Source organism: Hypanus sabinus, chromosome 9, assembly GCF_030144855.1.
Source record: "Hypanus sabinus isolate sHypSab1 chromosome 9, sHypSab1.hap1, whole genome shotgun sequence".
In the NCBI taxonomy this organism is placed as follows: Eukaryota; Metazoa; Chordata; class Chondrichthyes; order Myliobatiformes; family Dasyatidae; genus Hypanus; species Hypanus sabinus.
This window is the reverse complement of record NC_082714.1, coordinates 2,761,012-2,781,715: the sequence shown is the minus strand read 5'-3', so window position 1 is coordinate 2,781,715 and position 20,704 is coordinate 2,761,012. Positions and strand designations below refer to the sequence as shown.

General features: G+C 43.0%; 1 protein-coding gene across 2 annotated transcripts in view; it reads right to left on the bottom strand.

The window, feature by feature from the left end:
- The window catches only part of cluap1 (clusterin associated protein 1), a 56,484-nt gene that overhangs the window by 16,709 nt on the left and 19,071 nt on the right, over window positions 1-20,704 (bottom strand). For both annotated transcript variants that reach the window (XM_059978858.1, XM_059978860.1), the window contains 2 exons: window positions 14,143-14,226; window positions 13,430-13,563 (listed from right to left, as the gene is read on the bottom strand). In XM_059978858.1, the coding sequence (XP_059834841.1) occupies window positions 13,430-13,563; window positions 14,143-14,226 (218 nt within the window). The remainder of the gene's footprint in view (window positions 1-13,429; window positions 13,564-14,142; window positions 14,227-20,704) is intronic.

Sequence of the window (20,704 nt, the reverse complement as noted above, 5' to 3'; positions counted from 1 at the left end):
ATACATATAATGTCTTGTCCTCCACAGCTGCCTGTGGCACTGTATAAAACAGATTCAATGCTCCCTGGCTCAAGAAATTCCTCCATATCTATGTTCTAGAATGATGCCCCTCTATTCTTAGGCTATGTCCTCTAGTCTGAGACTCTCCCACCATAGGAAACATCCTCTCCACATCCAGTCTATCAATAGGTTTCAATGAGGTCGCCCTTCGTTCTTCTCAATTCCAATGAATACAGGCCCAGAGCCATCAGACGCTCTTCATATGACAAGCTGTTCAATCCAGGAATCGTTTTCCTGAACCTCCTTTGAACCCTCTCTAGTTTCAGCACATCCTTTCGAAGGTTAAGTAGCCCAAACCTGCTCACAATACTCCAAGTGAGAACTCACCAATGCTTTATAAAGTCTCAACATTATATCTGCTTTTATATTCTAGTTCTCTTTAAATGAATGCTAACAATGAACTTGCCTTCTTCACCACAGACTCAACCTGCAAATTAACCTTTTGAGAATCCTGCACAAGGACTCCCAAGACCCTTTGCACCTCAGTTTTTGTGTATTTTCTCTCCATTTAGAAAACAGCCAACCCTTTCATTTCCTCTACCAAAGTGTAGGACCATACACTTTCCAACACTGTATTCTATCTGCTATTTCTTTACCCCCCTTTCCTAATCTAAGTCCTTTTGTAGCCTTGCTACTTCCTCAAAACTACCTGCACCTCCACCCATCTTCATATCATCTGCAAACTCTGCAACAAAGCAATCAATTCCACCATCCAAATCATTGACATATAATGTAAAAAAAATTGGTCCCAACACAAATCCCTGTGGAACACCACTAGTAATGGGCAGTCAGTCAGGAAAGGCTCCTTTTATATCCACTCTTTGCCTCCTGCCAAACAGCCACTGCTTTATCCACGTTAGAATCTTTCTGTAATACCATGGGCTCATAACTTGTTAAGCACTTTGTCGAAGGGCTTCTGAAAATCCAAGTACACAACATCAACCAATTCTCCTTTGTCTTTCCTGCTTGTTATTTCTTGAAAGAATTCCAACAGATTTGTCAGGCAAGATTTTCTCTTAAGGAAACCATGCAACTATGGCCCATTTTGTCATGTGCCTCCAAGTATACTGAAAACTCATCTTAGTAATCAACTCCAACATCTTCCCAACCACTGAGATCAGACTAACTGGCTTATATCATGGACCATGTAAGTACCAATGACATGCGTAGGATGAGTGACGAGATTCTGCATAGAGAATTCAGGGAGTTATTTGCTATGTTTAAGGGCAGGACCTCCAGGGTTGTGATCTCAGGACTGCCTGCTATCCATGCCACGTGCTGGTGAGGCCAGAACGAGGAAGATTATATAATTTAACACATGGTTAAGGAATTTGGCGTAGGAGAGAGGGCATAAGATTTTTGGATCATTGGGCTTTCCCAGGAAAGATGGGACCTGTACAGAAGGGACTGTTTGCACCTGAACAGGAGCGGGTCTAATATAGCAGGATGGTTTGTTAATGCTACACCATGAGGTTTAAACTAGCGTTGCAGGGGGATGGGAACCAGAGTGCCAGAACAGTTAGTGGAGAGGTTGTGGAGGCAGATGTTGGTAAGACTTCAGACAAAGTTAGGAAACAAAAGATTGAGCATGGTGTGACTAGTTGACATTGTTGTTAAGAAGGCATATGGCGTGTTGGCATTCATCAACCGTGGGATTGAGTTCAAGAGCCATGAGGTAATGTTACAGCTATATAAGACCTTGGTCAGACCTCACTTGGAGTACTGTGTTCAGTTCTGGTCATGTGTGTACTATAGAAAGAGTGCAGAGGAGATTTACAAGGATGTTGCCTGGATTGAGGTGCATGCCTTATGAGAATAGGTTAAGTGAACTCAGCCTTTTTTCCTTGGAGCAATGGAGGATGAGAGGTGACCTAATAGAGGTATATAAGAAGATGAGGGGCATTGATCATGTGGATAGTCAGAGGCTTTTCCCCAGGGCTGAAATGGCTAACATGAGGGGACATAGTTTTAAGGCCCATAGTTATAAGGGAAATAGGTACCAAGGGAATGTCAGGGGTAAGTTTTTCCACACAGAGAGTGGTGTGTGCGTGGAATGCACTGCTGATGACAGTGGTAGAACTGCCATAGTTGGATGCATCAGCAAGGGAGATGAGGCTGAGTACAGGGCTACGGTGGGAAACTTTATCACATGGTGTGAGCAGAATCATCTGCAGCTTAATGTGAAAAAGACTAAGGAGCTAGTGGTGGACCTGAGGAGGGCTAAGGCACCGGTGACTCCTGTTTCCATCCAAGGGGTCAGTGTGGACATGGTGGAGGATTACAAATACCTGAGGACATGAATGGACAATAAACTGGACTGGTCAAAGAACACTGAGGCTGTCTACAAGAAGGGTCAGAGCCGTCTCTATTTCCTGAGGAGACTGAGGCCCTTTAACATCTGCCGTACGATGCTGAGGATGTTCTACGAGGCTGTGGTGGCCAGTGCTATCATGTTTGCTGTTGTGTGCTGGGGCAGCAGGCTGAGGGTAGCAGACACCAACAGAATCAACAAACTCATTCGTAAGGCCAGTGATGTTGTGGGGATGGAACTGGACTCTCTGATGGTGGTGTCTGAAAAGAGGATGCTGTCCAAGTTGCATGCCATCTTGGACAATGACTCCCATGTACTCCATAATGCACTTCACCTGGTCAGGGAGAGTGAGGAGGTGATTGAGAGGAGTTACAGGCAGGTGGTCACTCCGGGGCCACGGGAGGCAGATAGGTGGGTCACGGTCAGGAAGGGGAAGAGGCAGGTACTAAAGAGTACCCCAGTGGCTGTACCCCTTGACAATAAGTACTCATGTTTGAGTACTGTTGGGGGGGACAGCCTACCTGGTGGAAGTGACAGTGGCCGGGCCTCCGGCACAGAGGATGGCCCTGTAGCTCAGAAGGGTAGGGATAGAAGAAAGAGGACCATAGTAATAGGGGACTCGTTAGTCAGGGGTTCAGACAGGCAGTTCTGTGGAGGTAATCGGGAGTCCCGGATGGTAATTTGTCTCCCTGGTGCCAGGGTTCGGGACGTTTCTGATCGCGTCCAAGATATCCTGAAGTGGGAGGGTGAGCAGCCAGAGGTCGTGGTACATGTAGGTACCAATGACATAGGTAGGAAAGGGGAAGAGGTCCTGAAACGAGAGTATAGGGAGTTAGGAAGGCAGTTAAGAAGAAGGACTGCAAAGGTAGTAATCTCGGGATTACTGCCTGTGCCACGCGACAGTGAGAGTAGGAATAGAATTAGGTGGAGGATGAATGCGTGGCTGTGGGATTGGAGCAGGGGGCAGGGATTCAAGTTTCTGGATCATTGGGACCTCTTCTGGGGCAGGCATGACCTGTTCAAAAAGGACGGGTTACACTTGAATCCTGGGGGGACCAATATCCTAGCGGGGAGGTTTGCTAGGGCTACAGGGCAGACTTTAAACTAGTGAGATGGGGGGGGGGGGGGCGGGAATCAATTTGAGGAAACTATGGGAGAGGAGGTTAGTTCACCAGTAGAGCAAGTAAATAGACAGTGTGTGAGGGAGGAAAGGCAGGTGATGGAGAAGGGATGCGCTCAGCCCAAAGATGTAGGGGAGAAGAAAGGATAATAAATTTGAATGCATTGTTAGGGATGAAAAGAGAGGAGGAGGTGGAGAGTATCTTAAATGTATCTATTTTAATGCTAGGAGCATTGTAAGAAAGGTGGATGAGCTTAAAGCGTGGATTGATACCTGGAATTATGATGTTGTAGCTATTAGTGAAACATGGTTGCAGGAAGGGTGTGATTGGCAACTAAATATTCCTGGATTTAGTTGCTTCAGGTATGATAGAGTAGGAGGGGCCAGAGGAGGAGGTGTTGCATTGCTTGTCCGAGAAAATCTTATGGCGGTGCTTTGGAAGGATAGATTAGAGAGCTCCTCTAGGGAGACTATTTGGGTGGAATTGAGGAATGGGAAAGGTGTAGTAACACTGATAGGAGTGTATTATAGGCCACCTAATGGGGAGCGTGAGTTGGAAGAGCAAATGGGTAATAAGATAGCAGATATTTGTAGTAAACACAAGGTGGTGATTGTGGGAGATTTTAATTTTCCACACGTAGACTGGGAAGCTCATTCTGTAAAAGGGCTGGATGGTTTAGAGTTTGTGAAATGTGTGCAGGATAGTTTTTTGCAACAATACATAGAAGTACCGACTAGAGATGGGGCAGTGTTGGATCTCCTGTTAGGGAATGCGATAGGTCAGCTGACAGATGTATGTGTTGGGGAGCACTTTGGGTCCAGTGATCACAATAGCATTAGCTTCAATATAATTATGGAGAAGGACAGGCCAGGACCTAGAGTTGAGATTTTTGATTAGAGAAAGGCTAACTTTGAGGAGATGCGAAGGGATTTAGAGAGAGTGGATTGGGTCAAGTTGTTTTATGGGAAGGATGTAATAGAGAAATGGAGGTCATTTAAGGGTGAAATTATGAGGGTACAGAATCTTTATGTTCCTGTTAGGTTGAAAGGAAAGGTTAAAGGTTTGAAAGCACCATGGTTTTCAAGGGATATTAGAAATTTGGTTCGGAAAAAGAGGGATGTCTACAATAGATATAAGCAGCATGGAGTAAAGGAATTGCTCGAGGAATATAAAGAATGTAAAAGGAATCTTAAGAAAGAGATTAGAAAAGCTAAAAGAAGATACGAGGTTGGTTTGGCAAATAAGGTGAAAGTAAATCTGAAAGGTTTCTACAGTTATATTAAAAGCAAGAGGATAGTGAGGGATAAAATTGGCCCCTTAGAGAATCAGAGTGGTCAGCTATGTGTGGAGCCGAGGGAGATGGGAGAGATTTTGAACGATTTCTTCTCTTCGGTATTCACTAAGGAGAAGGATATTGAATTGTGTAAGGTGTGGGAAACAAGTAAGGAAGTTATGGAACCTATGACAATTAAAGAGGTGGAGGTACTGGCGTTTTTAAGAAATTTAAAAGTGGATAAATCTCCGGGTCCTGACAGGATATTCCCCAGGACCTTGAGGGAAGTTTGTGTAGAGATAGCAGGAGCTCTGACGGAGATCTTTAAGACGTCATTAGAAACGGGGATTGTGCCGGAGGATTGGCGCATTGCTCATGTGGTTCCATTGTTTAAAAAGGGTTCTAGAAGTAAGCCTAGCAATTATAGACCTGTCAGCTTGACATCAGTGGTGGGTAAATTAATGGAAAGTATTCTTAGAGATAGTATTAATAATTATCTGGATAGACAGGATCTGATTAGGAGTAGCCAGCATGGATTTGTGCATGGAAGGTCATGTTTAACAAACCTTATTGAATTTTTTGAAGAAGTTACGAGGAATGTTGACAAGGGTAAGGCAGTGGATGTAGTCTATATGGACTTCAGCAAAGCCTTTGACAAAGTTCCACATGGAAGGTTAGTTAAGAAGGTTCAGTTGTTAGGTATTAATGCTGGAGTAATAAAATGGATTCAACAGTGGCTAGATGGGAGATGCCAGAGAGTAGTGGTGGATAATTGTTTATCAGGATGGAGGCCGGTGACTAGCGGGGTGCCTCAGGGATCTGTTTTGGGCCCAATGTTGTTTGTAATATACATAAATGATCTGGATGATGGGGTGGTAAATTGGATTAGTAAGTATGCCGATGATACTAAGGTAGGAGGTGTTGTGGATAATGAGGTGGATTTTCAAAGCTTGCAGGGAGACTTATGCCCGTTAGAAGAATGGGCTGAACGTTGGCAGATGGAGTTTAATGCTGAGAAGTGTGAGGTTCTACATTTTGGCAGGAATAATCCAAATAGAACATACAGGGTAAATGGTAGGGCATTGGGGAATGCAGAGGAACAGAGAGATCTAGGAATAACAGTGCATAGTTCCCGGAAGGTGGAGTCTCATGTAGATAGGGTGGTGAAGAAGGCTTTTGGAACGCTGGCCTTTATAAATCAAAGCATTGAGTACAGAAGTTGGGATGTAATGTTAAAATTGTACAAGGCATTGGTAAGGCTAAATTTAGAATATTGTGTGCAGTTCTGGTCACCGAATTATAGGAAATATATCAATAAATTAGAGAGAGTGCAGAGACGATTTACTAGGATGTTACCTGGGTTTCAGCACTTAAGTTACAGAGAAAGGTTGAACAAGTTAGGTCTCTATTCATTGGAGCGTAGAAGGTTGAGGGGGGATTTGATCGAGGTATTTAAAATTTTGAGAGGGATAGATAGAGTTGACGTGAATAGGCTGTTTCCATTGAGAGTAGGGGAGATTCAAACGAGAGGACATAATTTGAGAGTTGGGGGCAGAAGTTTAAGGGAAACACGAGGGGGTATTTCTTTACTCAGAGAGTGATAGCTGTGTGGAATGAGCTTCCTGTAGAAGTAGTAGAGGCCAGTTCAGTTGTGACATTTAAGGTAAAATTGGATTGGTATATGGACAGGAAAGGAGTGGAGGGTTATGGGCTGAGTGCGGGTAGGTGGGACTAGGTGAGATTAAGAGTTCGGCACGGACTAGGAGGGCCGAGATGGCCTGTTTCCGTGCTGTGATTGTTATATGGTTATATGGTTATAATGCACAGGAGTACATTCAGCCAGAGACTCATTCCACCGAGATGTAACACTGAGCGTCATAGGAAGTCATTCCTACCTGTGGCCATCAAACTTTACAACTCCTCCCTCAGAATGTCAGACATCCTGAGCCAATAGGCTGGTCCTGGACTTATTTCCACTTGGCATGATTAACTTATTATTATTTAATTATTTATGGTTTTATATTGCTATATTTCGTCACTATTCTTGGTTGGTGTGGCTGTAACTAAACCCAATTTCTCTCGGGATCAATAAAGTATGTCTGTCTGTCTGTTAGAAGTGGATACAATAGGGCCTTTTAAGATCCTCTTGGATAGGTACATGGAGCTTAGAAAAATAGAGGGCTATGCACGAGGGAAATCCTAGGGAGTCTCTAGAGTAGGTGACATGGTCGGCACAACATTGTGGGCTGAAGGGCCTGTAATATGCAGTAGATTTCTATGTTCCAACTTGCCTATATTTCAATGCATGAGTATTGTAGGAAAGGTGGATAATAGTGCTGAAGATAAAGTAGCTGGTTTACAAACAGAGGCAATGTGAATCGAGGCGAGGCTCCTGACCTGACAGGGCAAAATTGCAGTCAACAAGATGAATTGCGACATAAGAAGCAGACAAAATTGAAAAGGATGAATACAGGGACTGAAGGTGTTGTACCTGAATGTGCACAGTATACAGAATAAAGCAGATCAACTTGCAGCACAGTTGCAGGTAGGTAGATATGATGTTGTAGGCATCACTGAAACATGGTTGAAAGATCATATTTGAGAGCTTAATGTCCAGTGATACACATTGTATCGAAAGGATAGGCAGGAAGCAAGCAAGAGGGGGTGTGATACTGTTGTTAAAAAATGAAATCAAATCATTAGAAAGAGGTGACATTGGGTTGGAAGGTTGTGGATAGAGCCAAGGAACTGCAAGGGTAAAAATACTCTGGAGCAACAGACACAAAATGCTGGGGGAATTCAGCAGGTCAGGCAACATCTCTGGAAAAGAGTACGGCTGACGTTTCGGGCCGAGACCGAAAGACCCAGGCAGGACTTTGTGTGTTGCTTGGATTTTCAGCATCTGCAGATTTTCTCGTTTGTGATGGGAAGACCCTGATGGGAGTTGTATCCAGCTCCTTAGGCAGTAGTAAGGATATAGCCTACAAATTACAACGGGATAGAAAATCAGGTTGGTGCTGGATTACAGGAGGATGAATTTCTAGAGTACCTACAAGATGGCTTTTTAGAGCAGCTCGTGATTAAGCCCACTAGAGGATCAACTATTCAGGATTGGGTGCTGTGCAACGAACCAGAATTGATTAGAGAACTCAAGGTAGAAGGACCCTAAGGGGCAAATGATCGTATTACAATCAAATTCACCCTGATATATAAGGAGAAGTTAAAGTCAGATGCATCACTATTATAGTGGAGTAAAGGGAATTACAGAGGCATGAGAGAGGAGTTGGCCAGAATTGACTGGAAAAGTACACTGGCAGTGATGATGGCAGAGCAGCAATGGCTAGAATTTCTGGAAGCAATTCAGAAGGCACAGGATATATATATTGCAAACAGTAAGTACTTAAATGAAAGTTGCAACAACCAAGGCTAACATGAGAAGTCAAAGCCAATATAGAAGCCAAAGAGAGGGCATATAATTGAGCAAAAATTAGTGGACAGTTAGAGGATTGGGAAGTTTTCAAATACCAAAAGAAGGCAACTAAAAAGTCATTAGGATGGAATATGAAAATAAGCTAGCTAATAATATTAAAGAGGATACCAAAAGTTTCTTCAGATACATAAAATCTAAACAGAGAGGCGAGCGAGGGTCATCAGGCCACTGGAAAAAAGTACTGGAGAGGTAGGAATGGAGGACAAGGAAATGGTGGACAAACTAATTAAGTATTTTGCATCAATCTTCACTGTGGAAGACACTAGCAGTACGGTGGAAGTTCCAGGTATCAGGGGTATGAAGTGTGTGAAGTTATCATAACTAAAAAGAAGGTTCTTGGGAAACTGACAAGTCTGAAGGTGGATAAGTCACCTGGACCAGATAGTGTACCTCCAGAGTTCTGAAAGAGGTGGCTGAAGAGATTGTGGGGCATTTGTAATGATCTTTAAAGAATGACTAGGTTCTGGAAGACTGGAAAATTGCAAATGCACTCCACATTTCAAGAAGGGAGAGAGGCAGAAGAAAGGAAACTATAGGCCAGTTAGTCTGACCTCAGTGTTTGGAGAGGTGTTGGAGTTGATTATTAAGGATGAGGTCTCAGGGTATCTGAAGACACATGATAAAATGGGCCGCAGTCAGTATGGTTTCCTCAAGGAAAATCTTGCCTGACAAATCTGTTGGAATTCTTAGAAGAAATAACAAGCAGGATAGATAAAGGAGAATCAGTTTTTGTTGTGTACGTGGATTTACAAAAGGCCTTTGACAAGGTGCCACAAATGAGGCTGCTTAACAAGCTATAAGCCCATGGTATTACAGGAAAGATTCTAGCATGGATAAAGCAGTAGCTGGTTGGTAGGAGGCAAAGAGTGGGAATAAAGGGAACCTTTCCTGATTAGCTGCCAGTGACTAGTGAAGTTCCAGGTCAGTGTGGTGACCATTTTTTTTTTATGTTTTATGTCAATGATGAAATTGATGGCTTTATTGTGAAGTTTGCAGATGATATGAAGATAGGTGAAGGTGCAGATAGCTCTGAGGAAGTAGAGAGGCTACAGAAAAACTTAGACAAAGTAGAATGGGCAAAGAAATGGCAGATGAAATACAGGGTCAGGAAGTGTACGGTCATGCACTTTGGTAGAAGAATTGAAAGGGTTGACTATTTTCTAAATGGAGAGAAAATCCAAAAAAAACCTTGGGAGTCATTGTGCAGAAGGTTAATTTGCAGGTGGAGTCTGTGGTAAGGAAGGTAAATGCAATGTTAACATTCCTTTCAAGAGGACTGGAATACAAAAGCAAGGATGTAACGTTGAGGCTTTATAAGCACTGGTGGGGCCTCACTTAGAGCATCGTGAGCAGGTTTTGGCGCCTTATCTTAGAAAGGATGTGCTGATAGTGGAGAGAGTTCATTGGAGATTTATGAAAATGATTCCAGGATTGAATGGTGTGTTATAAAAGTATTTAATAGCTATGAACCTGTATTCACGAGAATTCAGAAGAATGAAGGGTGACCTCATTGAAGCCTATCGAATGGTGAAAGGCCTTGATAGAGCGGATGTGGAGAGAATGTTTCCTATGGTGGGAGAGTCTTGAGACCAGAGGACGCAGCCTCAGATAGGGGTATCCTTTTAGAACGGCAATGGGGAGGAATTTCTTTAGCCAGAGTGATGGATCTGTGGGATTCATTGCCACGGGCAGCTGTGGAAGCCAAGTATCTTATGCATATTTAAGGCAGAGGTTGATAGGTTCTTGATTGGTCAGGGCATGAAGAGATATGGGGAGAAAGCAGGGGACTGGGGCTGAGAGGAAAATTGGATCAGTCATGGTGGAATAATGCAGCAGATTCAATAGAACAAAGGGCCTACATTTTCCTTTCTTCTTCCCGTTCTCCCTTGAAGAGTGGGGTGACATTTGCAATTTTCCTGTCTTATGGAACCATTCCAGAATCTAGTGATTCTTAAAAGATCATTACTAATGCCTCCACAATCTCTTTAGCCAGTCCTTTCAGAACCCTGGGGTGTACATCATCTGGTCCAGGTGACTTACCTACTTTCAGATTTTTCAGTTTCCCAAGAACCTTCTCTCTAATTATGGTAACTTCACAAACTTCATCCCCCCGACACCTGGAACTTCCACCATACTCCTGGTGTCTTCCACAGTGAAGAATGGTGCAAGATAATTATTCAGTTTGTCCGTCATTCTTTTCCAGCAGTACGATATCCACTCTCACCTCTCTTTTACATTTTTGCTATCCTCTTTAGTATTATCGGCTAACTTACTTTTATATTACCTTCTTAATGACTTCTTTATTGCCTTCTGTTGACTTTTGAAAGCTTCCCAATTAACTTACCTCTTATTTTTTCTTTATTATATGCACTCTCTTTGGTTTTGATTTGCTTGTTAGCCACCACTGTGTCATCTTGCCTTTAGAATATTTCCTCTTCTTTGGAATGTATATATCCTGTGTCTTCCAAATTGCTTCTAGAAATCCCATACTTTTCTGTTCTGCCGTCATCCCTGCCTGTGTTCTTTTCTAATATATTCTGGCTACCTCCTCTCTTATGCCCCTGTAATTCTCTTCACTTTACTGTAATACTGATACAGCTGACTTTAGCTTCTTCTCAAATTTTAGGGTGAATCACTTGCTCCTAAGGGTTCTTTTTACCTTAAGGTCTCTAATCAATTCTGGTTCATTGCACAACAGCTGATCCTCTAGTGGGCTGAACCATGAGCTGCTCTAAAAAGCCATCTCATAAGCATTCCAAAAATTCCCTCTCTTGGGCTCCATCACTAATCTGATTTTCCCAATCTACCTGCATATTAAATCCCCAAAGATTGACATTGCCCTTATGGCATGCATTTTCTAATTTTCCATTGTAATTTGTATATCACATCCTTACTACTGTTTGGGGGGGTCTGTATACAACTCTCATAAGGGTCTTTTTACCCTTGCAATGCCTTAGCTCAATCCACAATGATTCAACACCTCCTCACCGTGTCTTTGCTTTCTAATGATTCAATTTCAATTTTTTTTCCCCAACAGAGCCATGTCATCCCCTCCACCTTCCTGACTGTTCTTTTGATACAATGTGTATCTTTGGACATTAAGCTCCCAGTTGTAATCTTCTTTTAGCCATAGTTCAGAGATGCCTACAACATCATACATGCCAATCAGTAACTGTGCTACAAGTTCATCTACCTTATTCCATAAACTGTGCGCATTCAAATATAGGACCATCAGTCCTGTTCGATTTTGTCCACTTTAAGTGTTGCAACTGATCCAGTTGACAGCAATTCTGTCCTATCATCAGCCTCTCCTTGTTAGGAATCTCACTACACATGCCCTTTGTTTGTAAACCAACTCCCTCATCCTCAGCACTATCACTCCGGTTTCCATCCCCCTGCCAAATTAGTTTAAACCCTCCCAAACAACTCCCACTAACTTGCCCACATAATATTGGACACCCTTGAATTCAGGAGTAACCCGTCCCTCTTGTACAGGTCTTACCTTTCCCAGAAGAGATCCCAATGATCCATAAATCTGGACCCCTGCCCCCTGCAACAGTTCCTTAGTCACACATTCACCTGCCAAATTATCCTGTTTTATACCCTCACTGGTGCTTGGCACAGGCAGCAATCCAGAGATTACTACCCTGGAGGTCCTGTTTTTCCAGCTTTCTACGTAGCTCCCTAAAATCTCTCTTCAGGACCTCACTTTGTCTACCTTTATCATTGGTGCCAATTGGCTGCACACCCTCACCTTTGACAACACCATGGACCCAATCTGAGACATCCCTGATACTGGCACCTGTGAGGCAACATACCATCTGGTGCTCTCTAACACACCCACAGAAATTTGTCTCTGTTCCTCTGACTATGGATACAGGTAAAGTTGTAGTGTAGCAGTTACTGTAATGGTTACAGCAGCAGCAATACGGGATCAGTTCCTGCCACTGTCTGTAAGGAGTTTGTACATTCTCACCATAACCGTGTGGGTTTCCTCCGGGTGCTCCACTTTCCTTCCACATTGCAAATACATATGGGCTAGAGTTAGTAAGTTACGGACATGCTATGCTGATACCAGAAGCACGATTACACTTGCAGGCTGCCCCCAGTACGTTTTCAGACTGTGTTGGCCGTTGATGCATTTCACTGTAAGTTTCAATGTACACTTGACGAATAAACTTAATCTCTCTTTCTCCACTCTACACCCTCACTGGTGTGCTTCATGTTTACAGTGAATATTAGCAACTATTAGAACAGAGAAAATAATTTCTGTTCCACTCAGTCTGCTCAGAAATGTCAGGATAAGAAGAGATGGAAGGGTGGGGGTTCTTCTGTGGGTAAATAATGTATGGTTTTAATTAGCACCTCAAACACCTAATTTCCATTAGAGTTCCATTTGCACTCAATGTAATACCACAGAGTGACCAGCGCACATCTCTTCCCCTACCTCTGTTCCTTAAGAGAAGGCACAGTTTAAAGATTAGCTTTATTTGTCACATGTACATTGAAACATACAGTGAAACGTGTCGTTTGTGTCAATGACCAACACTGTCTGAGGGTCTTCTAGGGGCAGCCATCAGGTGTCACCACACTTCTGCTACTCTGTCATGCCAACCTTAGAAGTTTCATGCCTCGCCATCGGGGAATTGAACCCTGGTCTCCAGAATGACAGAAGGGGATATTAACCACTATAATAACAAAGAACTGACACTACTTCCAAAGTGGTCAACAATTACAAAGAACACTACAACGCAGTACAGGCCCTTCAGCCCACCCATCTTGTGCTGATCCTTTACACTATTCATTCTAACTCTTCTCTCCCACATAGTCCATGTGCCTACCAAAGCATCCCTAATGTATCTGCTTCTACGCCTTCCATGGCTGGCAGGGTGTTCCATACACCCACCACTTTCTGTAAAACATCCTCCCTCTAAGCACCTTAAATTTATACCCCCTTATATTAGTCATTTCTGTCTCAGTGAGATGTCTCTGGCTCTCTACTTCACTTACGCAACTTATCATCTTGTACATATTACCTCTCACTCCACAGAGAAAGGCCCAAGCTCACTCGACCTATCCACATTCAGGAAAAGCCCTCAGCCACCCCGAGACCAAAGCAGAGCCCATGGCCAGCATCTCATGAGCACCAGAGCACTAGTGAATGACTGTCTGACCTGACGCTCTGCAGAGTTTGCAGTCGCTTCCTGCTCCTCTCCAGCTCCAGTTTCTTCTTCTCGATCTTAGCCTCCAGGTTGGCCTCATCAGAGGCAACATTGTTCAACATGTGCTTGGTCTTCTGCACTTGCCCCTGAAACAGAACAGCAGAAAAGTATTGTGCATTGCCCATCTGAGACGGGAGAAGGATGGGGCACGCACGCTGACATGGGACGAACTGCCGCAGGCAGCAACCCACTAACACCACCCATCCCAGACAAAACATTGCACCTACAAACAAACAACTTGCTAATAAGACCATAAGGCACAGGAGTAGAATTGGGCCATTCAGCCTATCAAAGCTGCTTTGGCATTCCATCATGGCTGAGTTATTAACTTCTCAACCACATTCTCCTGTTTTCTCCTTTTAACCTTTGATGCCCTGATTAATCAAGAACCTATCAACCTCCGCTTTAATGACCTGCCCTCCACTGTTGTCTGTGCAATGAATCCAACAGATGCACCGGCCTCTGGCTATCCCTCTTCATAAGCTACACATAGCACGACAGAACGAAAATCAGGACAGGAAACTGCCTGCCACCTCGGCTCAGCACAATTCACCTAATGCATGTGGATCCCCAGTGTCAGAGGAGAAACAAATAGCAAATGAACCCAAATGAAATCTTTAAACTTTCTCCTGCTGTTACTGATTTGAAGTGATATAGATACTGACCATAATCTCCTGAATTCCGGCTCGAAGTGCCTTCTCGGTCTCATTGATCTCTAAAGGCCTCGCGATTGCAGCTGTTCTCATCTCCTGTAAAGTATGCATGGGATTTAAATGGAAATACTGTGAGATCCCCAGTTAGTCAAATGGTATCTACGGAAAGAGAAAACATCACAATCTGGAGCACCAGACGCTTTTCACACACAGTGGTGGATATCTGGAAGGCGCTGTCTGAGGTGGTAGTAGAGGCAGATACATTAGGGACTTCTAAGAGACGTATTGATAAACACATGATCGTGAGAAAATGAAAAGATATGGACATTGCGTAGGCAGAAGAGATTAGTTAGTCATTTAATTACCACCTTAATTGGTTCAGCACAACGCTGTGGGCCAAATGGCCTGTTCCTATGTTCTATTACAGGTTGCAGGCACAAGGTGCTCTTGTGCACCAAGAAATCTGACAGAGCCATGCAGCACATAGTTACAGAGGCAAATTACATACTGGTCTTTATTTCAAAAGGACTGGATTTAGAAATACAGAGTATTGTTATAATTGTAAAAGGTGTTGGTGTGGCCAGACCCAGCATACCGCGCACAGATTTGGTCTCCTTATTTAATGAAAAGATACACCAATGTCAGAGGAAATCCAAAAAAGATTCACTCGGCTAATTATTGAGAAGAGGATTTGCAAGAAGACAGCACTATATTCTTTGAAGCTCAGAAGAATGAGAGGCGATATTATTGAAACATGAAGGGACCAGATATATAAGTATTTGAATAGACAGGCACTGATTAGCAGTAGTCAACATACCTTTGTGCATAGTAGGTCGTGTCTAACTAACCTTATGGAAGATTTTCAAAGAAGTTACCAGAAACATTGATGAAGGCAAGGCAGTGGATGTTGTCTACATGGACTTTAGCAAGGCATTTGACAAAATCCCACATGGGAAGTTGGTCAAAAAGGTTTAGTTGCTTGGCATTCAAGATGAAGTAGTAAATTGGATTAGACATTGGCTTTGCGAGAGAAACCAGAGAGTGGTTGTAGATGGTTGCCTCTCTGACTGGAGGCCTGTGACTAGTGAAGTGCCACAGGACTTGGTGCTGGGTCCATTGCTGTTTGTCATCTATATCTATGATCTGGATGATAACATGGTAAACTGGATCAGCAAATTTGTAGATGACACCAAGATTGGACACGTAGTGGACGGCAAGGACGGCTATCTTGCAGAGGGATCTGAGCCAGCTATAAAAATTGCAGATGGAATTTAATGCAAAGAAGTCTTAGGTGCTGCACTTTGGGAGGACAAACCAGTTTGGTACTTACATGGTGAGCTGAGGGCACTGTGGAGTGTGGTAGAACAGAGCGATCAGGGAATATAGATCCAGAATTTCTCAAAAGTAGCGTCACGAGTAGATAGGGTCGTAAAGAGAGCTTCTGGCACATTGGCCATAAATAAAAGTTTTGAGTACAAGAGTTGGGATGTTATGTTTAAGTTGTTGAGGGCTAATTTGGAGTATTGTGTACAGTTCTGGTCACCTTCCTACAGGAAATATAACAATAAGATTGAAAGAGAGCAGAGAAAATCTGCAAGGATGTTGCCAGGACTTGAGGACCTGAGTTACTGGGAAAGATTGAATAGGTTAGGATTTCATTTGATAGATGTATACAAAATTACGAGGGGTATACATAGGGTTAATGGAAGCAGGTTTTTTCCATTAAGGTTGGGTGTCATAGATTAAGGCGCAAGGTGAAATGGTTAAGGAGAACTTCCAGTGGATTTAAACTAGATACAAGGGTGGGTGGGGAACCAGAGTGCAGGAACAGATGTGTGGGAGAACAAAGAAAAAGATAGTAAAGTTGTTTGCACTGTTAGAGATAAACAGAGAGTAAAAGGTGGAGAATTCCTTAAATGCATTTATTTTAGTGCTAGGAGCATTATAAGAAAGGTGGATGAGCTTAGAGCATGGATTGATACCTGGAAATATGATTTTGTAGCAATTAGTGAAACATGGTTGCATGAGAGGTGTGATTAGCAACTAACTATTCCTGGATTTCGTTGCTTCAGGTGTGATAGAATCAGAGGAACAAGAGGGGGAGGTGTTGCATTGCTTGTCAAGAGAAAATATTACAGCAGTGCTCTGGCAGGATAGATTAGAAGGCTCGTCTAGGGAGACTATTTGGGTGGAACTGAGGAACTGGAAAGGTGTAGTAACACATATAGGGGTGTATTTATATACCACCTAATAAGAAGCGAGAATTGGAGGAGCAAATTTATAAGGAGATAGCAGATATTTGTAGTAAGCACAGGGTTGTGATTGAGGGAGATTTTAATTTTCCCACACATAGACTGGAAAGCCCATATTGTAAAAGGGATGGATGGTTTGGAGTTTGTAAAATGTGTGCAGGATAGTTTTTTGCAGCAATACATAGGGGTATCAACTAGAGAAGGGGCAGTATTGGATCTCCTGTTAGGGAATGAGATAGGTCAGGTGATGGAGGTATGTGTTGGGGAGCACTTTGGGTCCAGTGATCACAATGACATTAGTTTCAATATAATTATGGAGAAGGATAGAACTGGACCCAGGGTTGAGATTTTTGATTGAAGAAAGGCTAACTTTGAGGAGGTGAAAGGATTTAGAAGGAGTGGATTGGGACAATTTGTTTTATGGGAAGGATGTAATAGAGAAATGAAGGTCATTTAAAGGTGAAATTTTGAGGGTACAGAATCTTTATGATCCTGTTAGGTTGAAAGGAAAGGTTAAAAGTTTCAGACAGCCATGGTTTTCAGGGGATATTGGAAACTTGGTTTGGAGAAAGAGAGAGATCTACAATAAATATAGGCAGCATGGAGTAAATGAGGTGCTCGAGGAATATAAAGAATGTAAAAAGAACCTTAAGAAAGAAATTACCATAGAACCAGAAACACTACAGCACAGTCCAGGCCCTTCAGCCCTCCATGTTGTGCCGACCCACATAATCCATAAAAAAGTACTAAACCCACACTACCCCATAACCCTCCATTTTTCTTTCATCCATGTGCCTGTCCAAGAGGCTCTTAAATACCCCTAATGTTTTAGCTTCCACCACCATCCTTGGCAAGTCATTCTAGGCACTCACAACCCTCTGTGTAAAAAACTTACCCCTGATGTCTCCCCTGAAATTCCCTCCCTTAATTTTGTACATATGCCCTCTGGTGTTTGCTATTGGTGCCCTGGGAAACAGGTACTGACTATCCACCCTATCTATGCCTCTCATAATCTTGCAGACTTCTATCAAGTCCCCTCTTATTCATCTACGCTCCAAAGAGAAAAGTCCCAGCTCTGCGAACCTTGCTTCATATGACTTGTTCTCCAAACCAAGCAACATCCTGGTAAATCTCCTCTGCACCCTCTCCACAGCTTCCACATCCTTCCTATAATGAGGTGACCAGAATTGAACACAATACTCTAAGTGCGGTCTCACCAAAAGCTAAAAGAAGATATGAGGTTGTTTTGGCAAGTAAGGTGAAAATAAATCCAAAGGGTTTCTACAGTTATAATAATAGCAAAAGGGATAAAATTGGTCAAGCATTTGACAAGGTCCCTCACGAGAGACTCATCCAGAAAGTCATGAGGCATGGGATAAGTGGAACCTGGGCTGTTTGGATAAAAAATTGGCTTAAAGGAAGAAAGCAGAGGGTAGTTGTGCAAGGAAAGTATTCTGCCTGGAGGTCGGTGACTGGTGGAGTGCCGCAGGGATCTGTCCTGGGACCCCTGCTGTTTGTGATTTTTTATAAATGACCTGGATGTAGAGGTAGAAGGAAGAGTGAGTAAGTTTGCAGATGACACAAAGATTGGAGGAGATGTGGATGGAGCTGCAGGTTGTCAAAGGTTACAAGAGGATATACACAGGCTGCAGAATTGGGCAGAAAAATGGCAGATGGATTTCAATCTGGATAAGTGTGAGGTGATGCATTTTGGAAGGACAAACCAGAAGACTGAGTATAGGATTAATGGTCAGTTACTTAAGAGTGTGGATGAACAAAGGGACCTTGGGGTTCAAATCCATACATCCCTCAAGGTCGCTGCACAGGTTGATAGGGTAGTTAAGAAAGCTTATGGGATGCTAGGCTTCATTAATAGGGTAATTGAGTTCAAGAGTAGAGAGGTCATGTTGCAACTCTACAAATCTCTGGTCAGACCGCACTTAGAGTATTGTTCAATTCTGGTCACCTCATTATAGGAAGGATGTGGAAGCAATGGAAAGGGTGCAGAGGAGATTTACCAGGATGTTGCCTGGTTTGGAGAACAAGTCATATGAAGCAAGGTTAGCAGAGCTGGGACTTTTCTCTTTGGAGCGTAGAAGAATGAGAAGGGACTTGATAGAGGTCTACAAGATTATGAGAGGCATGGATAGGGTGGATAGTCAATACCTGTTTCCCAAGGCACCAACAGCAAACACAAGAGGACATATGTAAAAAATTAAGGGAGGGAACTTTAGGGGAGACATCAGGGGTAAATTTTTTACACAGAGGGTTGTGAGTGCCTGGAATGACTTGCCAGGGATGGTGGTGGAAGCTAAAACATTAGGGGTATTTAAGAGCCTCTTGGACAGGTACATGGATGAAAGAAAAACGGAAAATTATGGGGTAGTGTGGATTTAGTACTTTTTTTTATGGATTATATGGGTCGGCACAACATGGAGGACTGAAGGGCCTGTACTGTGCTGTAATGTTCTATGGTTCCTTAGGGAATCAGAGTGGACAGCTATGTGTGGAGCCAAAAGAGATGGGGAGATTTTGAACAATTTCTTTTCTTCGGTATTCACTAAGGAGGATATTGAATTGGGTAAGGAAAGGGAAACAAGTAGGGAAGTTATAGAAACTATGATGATTAAAGAGGAGGAAGTACTGGCACTTTTCAGGAATACAGAAGTGGATAAATCTCTGGGTCTTGGCAGGATATTCCTTAGGACCTCGAGGGAAGTTAGTGTAGAAATAACAGGGGCTCTGACAGAAATATTTCAAATATCATTAGAAATGGGGATGGTGCTAGAGGATTGGCGTAATGCTCATGTTGTTCCATTGCTTAAAAAGGGTTCTAAGAGCAATTATAGGCCTGTAAATTTGACGTCAGTGGTGGGTAAATTAATGGAAAGTATTCTTAGAGATGGTATATGCAATTACCTGGATAGACAGGGTCTGATTAGGAACAGTCAACATGGATTTGTGTGTGGAAGGTCATGTTTGACAAATCTTCTTGAATTTTTTGAAGAGATTACTAGGAAAGTTGATGTGGGTAAAGCAGTGGATGTTGTCTATATGGACTTCAGTAAGGCCTTTGACAAGGTTCCACACGGGTTAATTAGGAAGGTTCAATCGTTAGGTATTAATATTGAAGTAGTAAAATGGATTCAATAGTGGCTGGATGGGAGATGCCAGACAGTAGTGGTGGATAACTGTTTGTCAGGTTGGAGGCCGGTGACTAGTGGTGTGCCTCAGGGATCTGTACTGGGTCTAATGTTGTTTGTCATATACATTAATGATCTGGATGATTGGGTGGTAAATTGGATTAGTAAGTATGTAGATGATACTAAGATAGGTGGTGTTGTTGATAATGAAGTAGGTTTTCAAAGCTTGCAGAGAGATTTAGGCCAGTTAGAAGAGTGGGCTGAACGATGGCAGATGGAGTTTAATGCTGATAAGTGTGAGGTGCTACATTTTGGTAGATCAAATATAAGGCATACATGGTAAATGGTAGGGCATTGAAGAATGCAGTAGAACAGAGTGATCTAGGAATAATGGTGCATAGTTCCCTGAAGGTGGAATCTCATGTGGATAGGGTGATGAAGAAAGCTTTTGGTATGCTGGCCTTTATAAATCAGAGCACTGAGTATAGGAGTTGGGATGTAATGTTAAAATTGTACAAGGCACTGGTGAGGCCAAATTTGGAGTATTGCGAACAGTTCTGGTCACCGAATTATAGGAAAGATGTCAACAAAATAGAGAGAGCACAGAGGAGATTTACTAGAATGTTACCTGGGTTTCAGCACCCAAGATACAGAGAAAGGTTGAACAAGTTAGGTCTTTATTCCTTGGAGCATAGAAGGTTGAGGGGGGACTTGATCGAGGTATTTAAAATTATGAGGGGGATAGATAGAGTTGATGTGGATAGGATTTTTCCATAGAGAGTAGGGGAGATTCAAACAAGAGGACACGAGTTGAGAGTTAGGGGGCAAAAGTTTAGGGGTAACACGAGGGGCAACTTCTTTACTCAGAGAGTGGTAGCTGTGTGGAACGAGCTTCCAGTAGAAGTGGTAGAGGCAGGTTCAATATTGTCAGTTAAAGTAAAATTGGATAGGTATATGGACAGGAAAGGAATGGAGGGTTATGGGCTGAGTGCAGGTCGGTGAGACTAGTTGAGAGTAAGTGTTCGGCACGGGACTCGAAGAGCTAAGATGGCCAGTTTCTGTGCTGTAATTGTTATATGGGAACATGAGGGGGAACTACTTCAGGGGGTGGTGAGAGTGTTGAAGGAATTGCCAGTAGAAGTGGTGGGTGTGGGTTTGATTACAACATTAAAGAGAAGT